The sequence below is a fragment of the Mesoplodon bidens genome (assembly GCF_964165515.1).
Source record: "Mesoplodon bidens genome assembly, chromosome: 6".
Taxonomy (NCBI): Eukaryota; Metazoa; Chordata; class Mammalia; order Artiodactyla; family Ziphiidae; genus Mesoplodon; species Mesoplodon bidens.
This window is the reverse complement of record NC_138162.1, coordinates 81,592,725-81,608,252: the sequence shown is the minus strand read 5'-3', so window position 1 is coordinate 81,608,252 and position 15,528 is coordinate 81,592,725. Positions and strand designations below refer to the sequence as shown.

At 36.6% G+C, this 15,528-nt stretch overlaps 1 protein-coding gene and 1 long non-coding RNA gene across 2 annotated transcripts in view; one reads left to right on the top strand and one right to left on the bottom strand.

The window, feature by feature from the left end:
- The window catches only part of GDA (guanine deaminase), a gene marked incomplete at its 5' end in the record, with an annotated part of 135,469 nt that overhangs the window by 1,837 nt on the left and 118,104 nt on the right, over positions 1-15,528 (bottom strand). The window contains 4 exons of the mRNA XM_081237468.1: positions 2,033-2,099; positions 2,856-2,883; positions 10,915-11,045; positions 14,161-14,307. Coding sequence (XP_081093594.1) covers positions 2,033-2,099; positions 2,856-2,883; positions 10,915-11,045; positions 14,161-14,307 — 373 coding nt within the window. The remainder of the gene's footprint in view (positions 1-2,032; positions 2,100-2,855; positions 2,884-10,914; positions 11,046-14,160; positions 14,308-15,528) is intronic.
- LOC308619013 overlaps positions 1-15,528 on the top strand; it is a 133,673-nt gene that overhangs the window by 77,811 nt on the left and 40,334 nt on the right. The window lies entirely within an intron of this gene.

The window sequence follows — 15,528 nt, the reverse complement described above, 5'->3', positions numbered from 1 at the left end:
ATGTTCAACATCAAAATGTACACCCTTACGGAAGGTAAAAGTGTAGGATCTTGCAAAGGCTAAGAACAGCTTCTGCCTATTACTGGATCTTGCACATGTCATTCCAGATTCCTAGGCCCACTCATGTGGGTTAGAAACTAGGTAACCAAGTTCCTTTGGCAGGGACTGGGGGATAGAGCAGAAAATACCTACCGGCACTATAGAGAAATGGAAAGAAATTTGGTGGGGCATCTTTGACATGGCTCAGGAACTAGGAATTCTAGAAATACAGAGACTGAGACTGGAAACTGGGTTTACTGAATTACTTAATACCTCACAACACGAACTCTATTTTTTGTTTCTGCTTTTTAAATAAGACCAAATATTTGTTCTATTTTTAGGTGTAGGGTATACCCAAGTCTAGAAGTGTTTCTCCAGGGGTGAGGGGCCAGAGACTGAGCAAATTACTGCTGAATTAGCATGAGTATATAAGAATAAAATTTATAGTACCAGAGAACAAATTTTCTTCTTCATTCTGCAGATATGGAGTTAGCTATATTACATAAAGTTCTTTACTATAAGGTGATAATAAGGAGTCAGCCCTAAGCACTAAGCCTTAAGACCTAGGTATGAGTGTTATGATATATTAAGAAAACTACTCCTTTTCCTTGTTGGTTTATAGGATTTGGAGTTAACTGAGAAAACCATAATATTTAAATAATATTCATATCAATATTTCTTAAGGATTTATCATGAAGTCATAATTTGTTTTTAATTCCAGGTTATGGGAAAGCACACTATTAGGAAGCATAAAAACACTCTTTGCTTTCTTTAATGTTTCTAGATGTCTAGTACAGATTAAGTCCTATTAATATATAAACAGTAGTGGGACATCTAAATATTTCTCATTATCCTAAAATTCTAATGTCCTGAAAATTATTAGGAATGAAAAAGACAAGATAAAATTGAAAAATAGAGTACTTTCAATATGCAAGGTTTAAAGATTTTTAATAATATTTATCTAGTAGGATTTGCCCTTCATTTAAAGTTCTAACAGATTGATATCTGAGTATGAAATTTCCAGCAACTATGGAATAGTTCTTTGGGAGAACGGGTCATTGCAATGAAACCCTTCCTTTTAGTACTGACAGCTCCTGGATGCCCAGCACTTGCCCCAATATATGAAAGACTCCAATCTACACAACAGTGGAGTATGAAATTTGTTTCTCTTCTAATAAAAATGAAGCAATAATAGCATCACACAATTATACATTAAGGTGATTTTAAAGTACACAAAAGTATAGCTATTTATGCCATGTAGTTATATGAATAATATTCCTAAGAAACTTTAAATCTTTAATACCCAACTTCTGTCAAACACTTTGAAGCACAGAACTATATTAAGAAAGTATGTGGCATTCAATTTCTGACATTTCATCCCCAAAGAAGGCAAAGCACAACAATAACGTATCTCTAAAATGCAAATTCCATTAAGTGCATATTTCCAGAACACAAGGTCAATCGAGAAACACATTTTAAAATTCAACAAGTTCTCTTTTTTAAATTAGTATGCTCAGTATATAATTTTCATACACAATCTGAAGTCATTTTCCAACGCGTGTTCATAGTCTAATTTTTTCTCCCTCAAAAATATACTCATTGTTTCATTTTCTGTTTTCTAATTTTCACATTTACTAGCTCAAAATATCTAACCTTATAAGAATATCTTTTCTCTCCACATGTCCAAATGTGAAATAGATTTTATTTAAATCTCATAATAAGAACACCACCAGTAATAACATTCCCTTATGTTTGAGCTTTAAAGTAAATCTAAACAGCTCAAAAAGGCGAAATTTTTAATCCTCCCAACCAGAGAGTTGAGAATTAGTGCAACTTCCTTTGAATGATTTGTCAAGTGAATACTGTAACTAGACACAGAAGGAGATAGTCATCCCAAGAACAAGGTACTGGTTTTTGACTTCCTAACTCCGCCTGGGCACAAGAAAACACAGAACTGTGTTACGCCAGAACTCTTAGATGCAGAGGGTCTTACACTGAGCTCGAAAAGGGAACCACCTGCTTTCCACCCACATACACCTCTTCAATATTTCGGTCATCTCCTGAAAGAAAAATCAAGGAATCATTGTTTATAATCTGAACAGGTAGATATGACCAAAAGAAGACGCTGTACCTAATCTGAGGATCAGAGTCTGAAATACACGCCTAAAGCAGAATTCACATAAAATTGAATCAACTCCCAATCACCGTTCTTTCAGCTGAAGTGAGTGGTTTCCTTTTCCAGCCCCAAGTGTAAAAGAAATACTTATCTTTACACCCCAGAATCATACGCAGCATGGTGAGATGAAGGGCCTGCAAGAACTGAGCTTTTTAAAGAAATACCACATGTGTCTCTCCCACCCCAAATTCACTCAGAACTCAGAGCTCACTCAACGGAGTGGGAGGAAGAGTATAATCTTCTGCACTATTTATTTCTCTCTCTCAGTGAATAGAATTGAACGTGAGTATGTTAAAAAGCATGTGTGGCAAGACTCCACCACAATCACAAATACAATGTGCTAGGGCAGACTTGGGGTCACAGAACGAGTGTAGGAAGAAGGTACAGGATCATCTCTTCTCCTTGGCCTGCCATTCCTCAGTTTAGGATTTATGACTGTGTTCTAGAGGAGCGTATTCATTTCAAATAGTGCCTTTAAAGATTGTGCCATAAATGGGCTCAATGCCAAGGAATGTTAAAAAATATAATGAATCAAAGCAAATGATCACACATAAGGCTTAACATATGGTACAATAAATGCAGAGAGCATACCCAAGAGACAAAGAAAGATTTTATTTAGCATAGAGACATATATACCTACCTAGATAGAGGAACTTCTGGATAATAGCCTAAAATGAAAAATAATAATAATAATAAGAAAGAATATTTTGTGCATTTAGAAAAGCAAATTCACAGCCAACAGTGGTTGGCAAAATCTAGAAATATAAATTTATTTCTCAATGGCAAAAATCTGTTTTTATTTTTTTCTAAACACAGACTTTTTTCTTTCGTAAATATATATATTACCAAAATTATGGCTAAACCCACAGAGGAGAAAAATGTGTTAGTTGTACATTTCAGTGCCGAAACTTATTTATATATTTACATAAAGGATGCTACCTTGATTAATCAATGTCTGTTTACATTTCCACATGTGAATTTCTTTAGTCTTGCATTCCATATCAAAGAGTTACAGTGAAAATATTTTGAATTTAAACCCGAAAAAGGTCTTGAGATAAGACACGTAATCCATCCATTTAAAAGGTATTTCTCTCTGTTGTGTACATTAGCCTGGCTGGAACTTGGTCCCGGAAATGGATACACTGATGGCTATTCCAATAACAGAGTTAGGCAGGAAGCGTAAAGGGGAAGCATTATTTGTCACCAACAATCCAGTATCCCAAGTCAAAATGCTAAACTATGGCCCAAAAGACCTAACTCTACTCATAGGAGTTGGCTTCTATGGCTAACAATCACTGTCTCACCTAAGCTGGCATCAACTGAACATCCCAAAATCTACTTTTATTAATGAAAAAGAAATGGTCTTTTGCCTAAAAAAGAAAGTACTATTAACAAATGTTTCCCATTGCCTGAAAGTTCTTAACATAGAACCTTGAAATCTTCAGAGGAAAGTGTTAACAAAAATAAAAAATTTAATTTAGGGCTTCCCTGGTGGCGTAGTGGTTGAGAGTCTGCCTGCCGATGCAGGGGACACAGGTTCGTGCCCCGGTCCGGGAAGGTCCCACGTGCTGCAGAGCGGCTGGGCCCATGAGCCATGGCTGCTGGGCCTGCACATCCGGAGCCTGTGCTCCGCAATGGGAGAGGCCACAACAGTGAGAAGCCCACGTACCGCAAAAAAAAAAAAAAAAAAAAAAAAAAAAAAATTAATTTAATATAATAATTTAAAGATTTCAAGAGGTGTATAATACAAGAAGAATGACTGGATGAATGGGTCTGAGCCCTATTCCCAGAAACTCACTCTAATAAAAAAGTAAAAGAATAAGTAATATGTAAATAACTAATGGTATCAACTTCAAATAATCCAGCACCTTTCTTCAAAAAACCTCAGTATGTTACATTTAGTATCACATTTACTCTCATAAATGGATCAAGTCATAAATGGCAATAGTTAATTTTTAAAGAAAAACTGTCTCAAAAAGAATTGTTATTAAAGTAAGAAGAACTAGTTTATTTTATACATAGAAAAACATGATAAGAGGAACAAAGTAATAAAACTCATTTTCTTATAATTAAGAGAATCCATGTAGCATTGTGATCAAGAGCCCAGACTCCAGAAGTCAGAAAGTCCTAGGATGGAATCCAAACTCTGTCTACTAATTACTAGCCATGAGTTTTTAGGTAAACCATTTAGCCTCCCTTAAGCCTCACTGCCCCATAAACGACATGGTAATATTAATAGCATCTGGCTCTCATAATAGTTGTTCTGATAATTAAACAAAAATGATGTATTAATCCCATGCCATCTAGCACACAGCAAGTGTGTTCAATAAGTGGTAGCTATATTATGGCTTCTTATAGCCAAATACCTTCAAATATACAAATATATTCAAAATACAAATGTTTCTTTAATACCATTATTGTCATGAAATTATAATAACTGAAAAGGATCTAGATTCCAAACTAGGAACCCCAGTAGGAAAAACTGGGTGCGAGGCCTCTGCACATGACCCCCTGTGAGCAAGTGAAACCTGACTAAGCACAAAGTAAAAAAAAAAAAAAGCCATCTCAGAGCTGTGACTATTTTCAAGGGGACTATTTTTCTCTGTGGAACACAGCCTTTGGGGCAAAACAAGGAAGAAGCAGGTGATTCTAATGTGCAGCGCAGAAGGAGAGCCACTGCAGGCCAGCTTCTCTAACTCTGAAGGCACTCCAGCCGTGTGGCTGACAGGGTCTGGTGCTCCAGCTGGGTGTCAGGCCTGAGTCTCTGAGGTGGGAGAGCCGAGTTAGGACACTGGACCACCAGAGACCTCCTGGCCTCATATAATAATCAATCAGCAAGAGCTCTCCCAGAGATCACCATCTCACCGCTAAGACCCAGCTCCATTCAACAACCAGCAAGCTCCAGTGCTGGACACCCTATGCCAAACAAGTAGCAAGAAAGGAACACAACCCCACCCATCAGCAGAGAGGCTGCCTAAAATCATAATAAGGTCACAGACAACCCAAAACACACCACCGGACGTGGTCCTGCCCACCAGAAAGACAAGATGCAGCCTCATCCACCAGAGCACAGGCACCAGTGCCCTCCACCAGGAAGCCTACACAAACCACAGAACAAACCTTACCCACTGGGGGCAGACATCAAAAACAACAAGAACTATGAACCTGTAGCCTGAGAAAAGGAGACCCCAAATACAGTAAGTTAAGCAAAATGAGAAGACAGAGAAATACGCAGCAGATGAAGGAGCAAAGTAAAAACCCACGAGACCAAAGAAATGAAGAGGAAATAGGCAGTCTACCTGAAAAAGAATTCAGAGTAATGATAGTAAAGATGATCCAAAATCTTGGAAATAGAATGGAGAAAGTACAAGAAACATTTAACAAGGAACTAGAAGAACTAAAGAGCAAATACACAATGATGAACAACACAATAAATGAAATTAAAAATTCTCTAGAAGGAATCAATAGCAGAATAACTGAGGCAGAAGAACGGATAAGTGACCTGGAAGATGAAACAGTGGAAATAACCACCACAGAGCAGAGTAAAGAAAAAAGAATGATAAGAATCGAGGACAGTCTCAGAGACCTCTGGGACAACACTAAATGCACCAACATTTGAATTCTAGGGGTCCCAGAGAAAGAGAAAGGAACTGAGAAAATATTTGAAGAGATTATAGTTGAAAACTTCCCTAATATGGGAAAGGAAATAATCAAGTCCAGGAAGTGCAGACAGTCCCATACAGGATAAATCCAAAGAGAAACATGCCAAGACACAAATTAATCAAACTATCAAAAATTAAATACGAAAAAAATATTAAAAACAGCAAGGGAAAAGCAACAAATAATATACAAGGGAAACCCATAAGCTTAACAGCTGATTTTTCAGCAGAAACTCTGCAAGCCAGAAGGGACTGGCAGGACATATTTAAAGTGATGAAAGGGGAAAACCTACAACCAAGATTACTCTACCCAGCAAGGATCTCATTCAGATTTGACACAGAAATTAAAACCTTTACAGACAAGCAGAATTTAAGAGAGTTCAGCACCACCAAACCAGCTTTACAACAAATGCTAAAGGAACCTCTGTAGGCAGGAAACACAAGAGAAGGAAAAGACCTACAATAACAAACCCAAAACAATTAAGAAAAATGGTAATAGGAACATACATATCGATAATTACCTTAAATGTAAATGGATTAAATGCTCCAACCAAAAGACACAGACTGGCTGAATGGATACAAAAACAAGACTCGTATATATGCTGTCTACGAGAGACCCACTTCAGACCTAGGAACACATACACACTGAAAGTGAGGGGATGGAAAAAGATATTCCATGCAAATGGAAATCAAAAGAAAGCTGGAGTAGCAATTCTCATATCAGACAAAAGAGACTTTAAATTAAAGTCTATTACAAGAGACAAGGAAGCACACTACATAATAATCAAGGGATCAATCCAAGAAGAAGATACAGCAATTGTAAATATTTATGTACCCAACAGAGGAGCACCTCAACACTTAAGGCAAATGCTAACAGCCATAAAAGGGGAAATCAACAGTAACACAATAATAGTAGGGGACTTTAACACCTCACTTTCACCAATGGACAATTCATCCAAAATGAAAATAAACAAGGAAACACAAGCTTTAAATGACACATTGAACAAGATGGACTTAATTGATATTTATATGACATTCCATCCAAAAAAACAGAATACATTTTCTTCTCAAGTGCTCATGGAACGTTCTCCAGGATAGATCATATCCTGGGCCGCAAATTAAGCTTTGGTAAATTTAAGAAAATTGAAATAGTATCAAGTATTTTCTCCAACCACAATGCTATAAGACTAGATATCAAGGAAAAAATGTAAAAAATACAAACACATGGAAGCTAAACAATACACTACTAAATAACCAAGAGATCACTGAATAAATCAAAGAGGAAATAAAAAAATACCTAGAAACAAATGACAATGAAAACACGACGACCCAAAACCTATGGGACGCAGCAAAAGCCGTTCTAAGAGCGAAGTTTTTAGCAATACAGTCCTACCTCAGGAAACAAAAAAATCTCAAATATTTAACAACCTAACCTTACATCTAAAGCAATTAGAAGAACAAAAAACTCCCAAAGTTAGCAGAAGGAAAGAAATCATAAAGATCAGATCAGAAATAAATGGAAAAGAAAGGAAGGAAACAATAGCAAAGATCAATAAAACTAAAACCTGGTTCTTTGAGAAGATAAACAAAATTGATAAACCATTAGCCAGATTCTTCAAGAAAAAAAGGGAGAAAACTCAAATCAACAGGATTAGAAATGAAAAAGCAGAAGTAACAACTGACACTGCAGAAATACAAAGGATCATGAGAGATTACTACAAGCAACTATATGCCAATAAACTGGACAACCTGGAAGAAATGGACAATTTCTTAGAAAAGCACAACTTTCCAAGACTGAACCAGGAAGAAATAGAAAATATAAACAGACCAATCACAAGCACTGAAATTGCAGCTGTGATTAAAAATCTTCCAACAAACAAAAGCCCAGGACAAGATGGCTTCACAGGCAAATTCTATCAAACATTTAGAGAAGAGCTAACACCCTTACTTCTCAAACTCTTCCAAAATATAGCAGAGGGAGGAACACTCCCAAACTCATTCTACGAGGCCACCAACACCCTGATACAAAACCAGACAAATATGTCACAAAAAAAGAAAACTACAGGCCAGTATCACTGATGAACGCAGATGCAAAAATCCTCAACAAAATACTAGCAAACAGAATCCAGCAGCATATTAAAAGGATCATACACCATGATCAAGTGGGGTTTATCCTGGGAATGCAAGGATTCCTCAATATATGCAAATCAATCAGTGTGATACACCATATTAACAAATTGAAGGATAAAAACCATATGATAATAGATGCAGAAAACGTTTTCAAAAAAATTCAACACCCATTTATGATAAAAACCCTCCAGAAAGTAGGCATAGAGGGAACTTACCTCAATATAATAAAGGCCGTATATGACAAACCCACAACCAACATCATTCTCAATGGCGAAGAACTGAAACCATGTCCACTAAGATGAGGAACAAGACAAGGTTGCCCATTCTCACCACTATTATTCAACATAGTTTTGGAAGTTTTAGCCACAGCAATCAGAAAAGAAAAATAAAAGGAATCCAAATCAGAACAGAAGTAAAACTGTCACTGTTTGCAGATGACATGATACTATCATAGAGAATCCTAAAGATGCTACCAGAAAACTACTAGAGCCAATCAATGAATTTGGTAAAGTAGCAGGATACAAAATTAATGCACAGAAGTCTCTTGCATTCCTATACACTAATGATGAAAAATCTGAGAGAGAAATTAAGGAAACACTCCCATTTACCATTGCAACAAAAAGAATAAAATACCTAGGAATAAACCTACCTAAGGAGACAAAAGACCTGTATGCAGAAAACTATAATACACTGATGAAAGAAATTAAAGATGATACAAACAGATGGAGAGATACCCCATGTTCTTGGACTGGAAGAACCAACATTGTGAAAATGATTATACTACCCAAAGCAATCTACAGATTCATTGCAATCCCTATCAAACTACCAATGGCATTTTCCACAGAACTAGAACAAAAAATTTCACAATTTGTATGGAAACACAAGAGACCCGGAATAGCCAACAGAATCTTGAGAAAGAAAAACGGAGCTGGAGGAATCAGGCTCCCGGACTTCAGACTATACTGCAAAGCTACAGTAATCAAGATAGTGTGGTACTGGCACAAAAACAGAAATACAGATTAATGGAATAGGACAGAAATCCCAGAGATAAATCCACGCACATATGGTCACCTTATCTCTGATAAAGGAGAATATACAATGGAGTAAAGACAGCCTCTTCAATAAGTGGTGCTGGGAAAACTGGACAGCTACATGTAAAAGAATGAAATTAGAACACTCCCTAACACCATACACAAAAATAAACTCAAAATGGATTAAAGACCTAAATTTAAGGCCAGACACTATAAAACTCTTAGAGGAAAACACAGGCAGAATACTCTATGACATAAATCATAGCAAGATCCTTTTTGACCCACCTCCTAGAGAGATGGAAATAAAAGCAAAGATAAACAAATGGGACCTAATGAAACTTAAAAGCTTTTGCACAGCAAAGGAAACCATAACCAAGACAAAAAGACAGCCCTCACAGTGGGAGAAAATATTTGCAAACAAAGCAACTGACAAAGGATTAATCTCCAAAATATACAAGTAGCTCATGCAGTTCAATATCAAAAAAACAACCATCCAAAAATGGGCAGAAGACCTAAATAGACATTTCTCCAAAGAAGATACACAGATTGCCAAGAAACATTTGAAAGGATGCTCCACATCACTAATCATTAGAGAAACGCAAATCAAAACTACAATGTGGTATCACCTCACACCCGCTAGAATGGGCATCATCAAAAAATCTACAAACAATAAATGGTGGAGAGGGTGTGGAGATAAGGGAACCCTCTTGCACTGTTGATGGGAATGTAAATTGATACAGCCACTACGGAAAACAGTGTGGAGATTCCTCAAAAAACTAAAAACAGAGCTACCATATGACCCAGCAATCCCACTACTGGGCATATACCCTGAGAAAACCATAATTCAAAAAGAGTCATGTACCACAGTGTTCACTGCAGCACTATTTAAAACAGCCAGCAGGGAGATCAGCTCGGTGCTTTGTGACCGCCTGGAGGGGTGGGATGGGGAGGGTGGGAGGGAGGGAGATGCATGAGGGAAGGGATGTGGAAACAGATGTATATGTATGACTGATTCACTTTGTTATAAAGCAGAAACTAATAAAAAAAAAAAAGGAAAAAAATAAATAACTAAAACAGCCAGGACAGGGTAGCAACCTACGTATCCATCGACAGATGAATGGATAAAGAAGATGTGGCACATGTATACAATGGAATATTACTCAGCCATAAAAAGAAACGAAATTGAGTTATTAGCAGTGAGGTTATTAGTAGTAATTACTAGTAGTAGTGAGGTTATTAGTAGTGAGGTTTATTAGTAGTAATGACTAATTACTCAATTAGTAATTGAGTTATTAGTAGTGAGGTGGTCATACAGAGTGAAGTAAGTCAGAAAGAGAAAAACAAATACCATATGCTAACACATACATATGGAATCTCAAAAAAAAAAAAAAACGGTTCTGAAGAACCTAGGGGCAGGACAGAAACAGAGACGCAGATGTAGAGAATGGACTTGAGGACACGGGGATGGGAAGGGTAAGATGAGACGAAGTGAGAGAGTGGCAGTGACTTGTGTACACTACCAGGCGTGGGATAGATAGGTAGTGGGAAGCTGCCGCATAGCACAGGGAGATCAGCTCATGCTTTGTGACCACCTGGAGGGGTGGGATGGGTACGGTGGGAGGGAGACGCAAGAGGGAGGGGATATGGGGATATATGTATACGTATAGCTGATTCACTTTGTTATACAGCAGCAACTAACACATCAATGTAAAGCAATTATACTCGAATTAATATGTTAAAAAGAAGGATCTAGCTTCCCTTATAAGATTCTCCTGCATTCCAATAAATGTTTCAGTGTCTATTTTTTTTCTATAGGGAAGCTGTTGTGACTGACTAGTTCATGAAATTAATGCCTTTTGATCAACTTCCTTTTACGTACCTCAGAAATATCACCAACAAAATCCCCATAAAACAGGTCAATGGGAGAGTCAGATGCTTTGGGGTTGATCAGGAGGGCATCAAATTCCTTGCCCACTTCAAAGTTTCCAATCTGTCTATCCAGCCCCAGGGCTACAGGATGGAATAAATTAATAAACAGTTAGTATTTTTAGCCATCGGACCATGCAAATATCCCAATTTGCAAGGACAGAATCTGCCAGTGTGTCACTAGAAAAAAATTAGTATCTTAATAGTGAAGCATTCCAATAGGTCACAAGACTTTGACTTACAGAAGGCAGAGTAAGCACAGGGAAAGCAAAATCTGAGAATAAAAAGAGTTCTCTTCAACACCATGATCATAATTCTGATGTTGTCTCTCTGTTTCAGCTCTATCAGTTCCCTTCACAGTCCAACTGGTCTGTGATTTCCATTCACGTCTCTAAGAAACATGATGATGGACATAATATCTTTCTGTTTCCCTCCTATTCTGCTTCCAACATTCCAACTCCTTTCCTTGCCCTTTTTGTTCTATGAAATAGCTGACAAGACCTATTTTTGTGGCAGTGAAATGAACTTCAAGTAAGTAAAAAAATAATTATCTTTTTGCATATTTTTCAATGCAGGCATATTTATCCTAAGTTCCTTAGTTTAAATCCTTTGAATAGAAAAAATTCACTTCTGAAAGTAAATAGATTTTCATAACTCAAGAGTCCCAATGCTTTTGAAAGCAGACTAATTTCTCTGTAACCTTAAAGATTTTCTTGTTGCCAGAGAAGAATGGTTCTCTAAAATAGGGCATAGGTCAATAATGTCTATTGACTTGATCCATCTCCCAGCTATAATTCTTATTCCATGAATAGTGGATGTCGAGGAAGAACATCTCTCATTTTTATGGTTTAGTTTCAGAAGATGAGGGTAGTTGGTTTTCCTGGTCAATGAAGGTATTGAATTTAAAGCTCCTTAAAGCCAGAATCTGGATAGAGTGTTCCAAATAGAAGCATGCATGAAAGAAAGGTCAACTGGAGTGCAGTATTACTTATTTGAATTTTTACATGTATTTGCTGTATTCTGTCACTGTCAGAATACAGTCCTATGTGAAAATATTAGACACCATATTCCTATTAGACAATACCCACTACGTTATGTTTCTAGGTATGGATATCCAGAAGTCTTCTGGCAATGCTCTAAGCACAGATTTAGAAATCTTGCTTGTTCTTAAATGGTTAAAGGGCAACTCTTTTATTCTCAGAAAAGAAAAAGATTTTTTTAGCTAAAGAGTTCTTAAACAGGTGCAAACATAATTAGAAACGTTAAAAGTGGTTAGGTGACTTCCACTGATTGTGGGGGGAAGAACTGAACGTAATAGAAAATCACTGGAAATTTTCTCCTTCATCGATTACACTCTACTTCGTTTTTCCCTTGACAAACCGCATGACGAACATGAGTTTTTGACTGTATTCAACATAAAACTGTGTGTTTAATAGGCCAGATAACCAGGTTCATTTGCCAGGAATTGATGGTATTATATATATATATATATATATATATATATATATATATATATATATATATAAATTAACTGGACTACTTGTTAGAACCTGGGGAGTTCAGGTATGAACTAACCAAAAACAACACAACTACTGTCAGTGAATTGTAAATTGATCTAAATTCACATTATTTCAGAGAGGCCTAGCTGGGCTGGTAAGCAACTCAAATGCATTTTAGGAAATGCAGTTTTACTGTCTTTGGAGCAAATGTTGGCTCTGTGAAGGTGATTTATGCACATCTTGATCTTGAGAGTGAATGTAAAGCGGGGAAGATGCCAACTTTAAACACGGATGCATTCATCTCATTCACTCAGACTCTTGTAGAGACACAAGCTAAGGAGAAGAAATTTCATAACAGCGGCCCAGAAAATAGATTTGAAAGCTATACGGTAAGGTAGAAATGATTTGGTAAGCACCCCATGCCGCCCTGGTTGCATACAGGATCCTGATGAAACAACTCACAGAGAGCCTAGAATAAAAAAAAGAACTATTTAAATACAAGTCATTTGCACCATGAAAATCAGATGGTAGGACAACTCAGATGTGAAAACGGGGGTGGGGTAGGGAGTGTCACACTTGTTAAAAGAACAGAACTTTTAAAACTTGGAACTTTAGAAAATGAAATCATAAGACTGGGGGAAATGCAAAGTGCATGACCTTTGCTTTCTTTCTTGAAATGTTCTTTATGGCATTCATCATAGCCCAGAACATTCAGAGAAGAGCCAGGAAGTTTCTCTTCCCAGGATACCCTGGCCTCCATCATACTTCATTTATAAGATCTAGGGTATATATCATAAATATAAAAATATTAAAATATATTAAAAATATACACCTGTCTCAAGATCTGTGTTTTTCTCACTAGCTACCTAAGGTTTCATGATATGTTCACTATCATCCATCCAGATTATACTATAATACTTAAAGTGACAGAAAGCAATACAGTAACCAATTTCTATTTTTTCAGTAAAAATACAGTTACATATGAGAACTGGGAAAAGGAGATGAACAATATTTGCATATTAATCAACTATACTTCTCCATCTTTCTCCTTTGAAAGAGGCTTGGGTAATTAGTGTACTTAAGTATGTAAACAAAATACATAGTCTAAGCTAAGATTTATACAGGAAGATATTGCAGTGGAAGGCAGTGGGTAACACCCTGCACTCTCGCATCAGATTTTCTGGATTCAAATCATGGCACACTGTAGCTTGACAGTTGTGTAAGTCTCACTCAGGTACCTTGTTGGTAAAATGGAATTAATAGTGGTTCTGAGGATTAAATAGCAGCATCCATAAAGCATGTTGCATAGTGCCTATCACATGGTAAGGGCCCAATAAGTCTTGGTTATTATTATTACTACTTAGGCCAATAGAGAGCATGTTACTTGACTCAATGGAAAAAAACTGATTATTTTAAAGAACTCATATGCATGTGACCAATGCAAGTATCCATTAAAACAATTAATATGATAATTGCATACTGAACATCTCTTCTGCCAAAAACAGGGAACTTGCTAAAAGAATGATGCCTCCATCACATGCTTGAACGTGTACTTGCTAAGTTTTGGTTATATTATATGAGATGCAACAGTCATGAATATGGGGGTGCCTGCTGATGCCACTATCACGAGCCTTCACACTGCAGCGAAGGACACAGATTGGCATGGTTGTACATCGTGTGAGAAATAAAATGCTCATTACCTTGGCTGCCTCCAAGAGTAGCTAGTCTGAAGACCTCTTTGAGGGTGAGGCTTTTCTCATTTATCTTATTAATTGAAAGCATGTTGGAAACCATCACTGCTCTTCTGATTGCATCAAGCATGGAAGATGAATAACCACCAGCCACATCTGTGGTAGATAAAATAAAGCCAAAACAGTAACTTTATGAGATAAATGGAATGTTAGGTGTATGGGATTTTTTCTATTTTTAATGACATTCATTCTTTAATATACTTCAAAGAAAAGATCTTATATATAAACACAGAATATACACAGACTAACATTTAAAGGAATTCAAAACCTGTAGTTAGTATCAAATGTATACTTTTATTAGTTTTCTAGGGCTGCTGCAACAAATTACCACAGATGTGGTAGTTTAAAACAGCAGAAATTCATTCTTACACAGTTTTGGAGGGCAGAAGTCTTAAAGTGTTGGCAGGGCCACCAACCCTACAAAGGCTCTAGGGAAGAATCTTTCCTAGTTTCGTCCAGTTTCTGGCAGCTCCTGGCGTTCCTCGGCTTGTGGCAGTATAACTCCAATGTCTGCCTCCATCTTTAAATGGCCTTCTTCCCTCTGTGTCTTTATGTACCTCTCATTGTCTGTCTTTTATAAGAACATTTGTTATTGGATTCACCTTAATTCAGAATGACTTCATCTTGAGATCCTTACCTTAATTACATCTGCAAAGACCTTTATTCCAAATAAGGCTACATTTACATGTTCCTGGTAGACATCTCTTTTTTGGGGAGGTGGTAGGGGGAGCACAGTTCAACCCAGTACAATGCCCAAATGTTTAATAAAGTTAAGAGAAAAAACATCTCAGAATATTCCCTAAACTCAAATAAATAAAAATAATGTAAGATAATCTCACAGCTCTGTGCTCTAAAAACTTGACCTAACTCTATTTTAATTCTGATGAGAACTTTGAGAATTAAAAAGCTACTTTATATTTTTTTCAGGGAGAGCTTTTAGAATGACCTATATATTCTGGAAAATTGGTGTAATAAATGAGCAATACTGATATAGACAGCTTTATATTTGTCACTGGCATCATTAGATGAGGAATGAGATTTTTATAGTGATTTAAATAAGTCCCTAATAATTAAACTGAAATACTACCTTTGACAAGAATGAATATAGAAGTTATTTAATGAGTTTGTATAAATAAATGTCAAGTAAGTTTACATGTTTTATTAGAGGAAAAGTACATCTATAGCTTATAAAATACACTTTATATTTCAAGGGTTCCTTCTGTCATGTCTAGGAAGACATATATAATTGTTAGTGCCTATATATATTGCAAAGATAAAAAATAATAGCCTATTAATAATCCTAGATTGCAGTTTAAT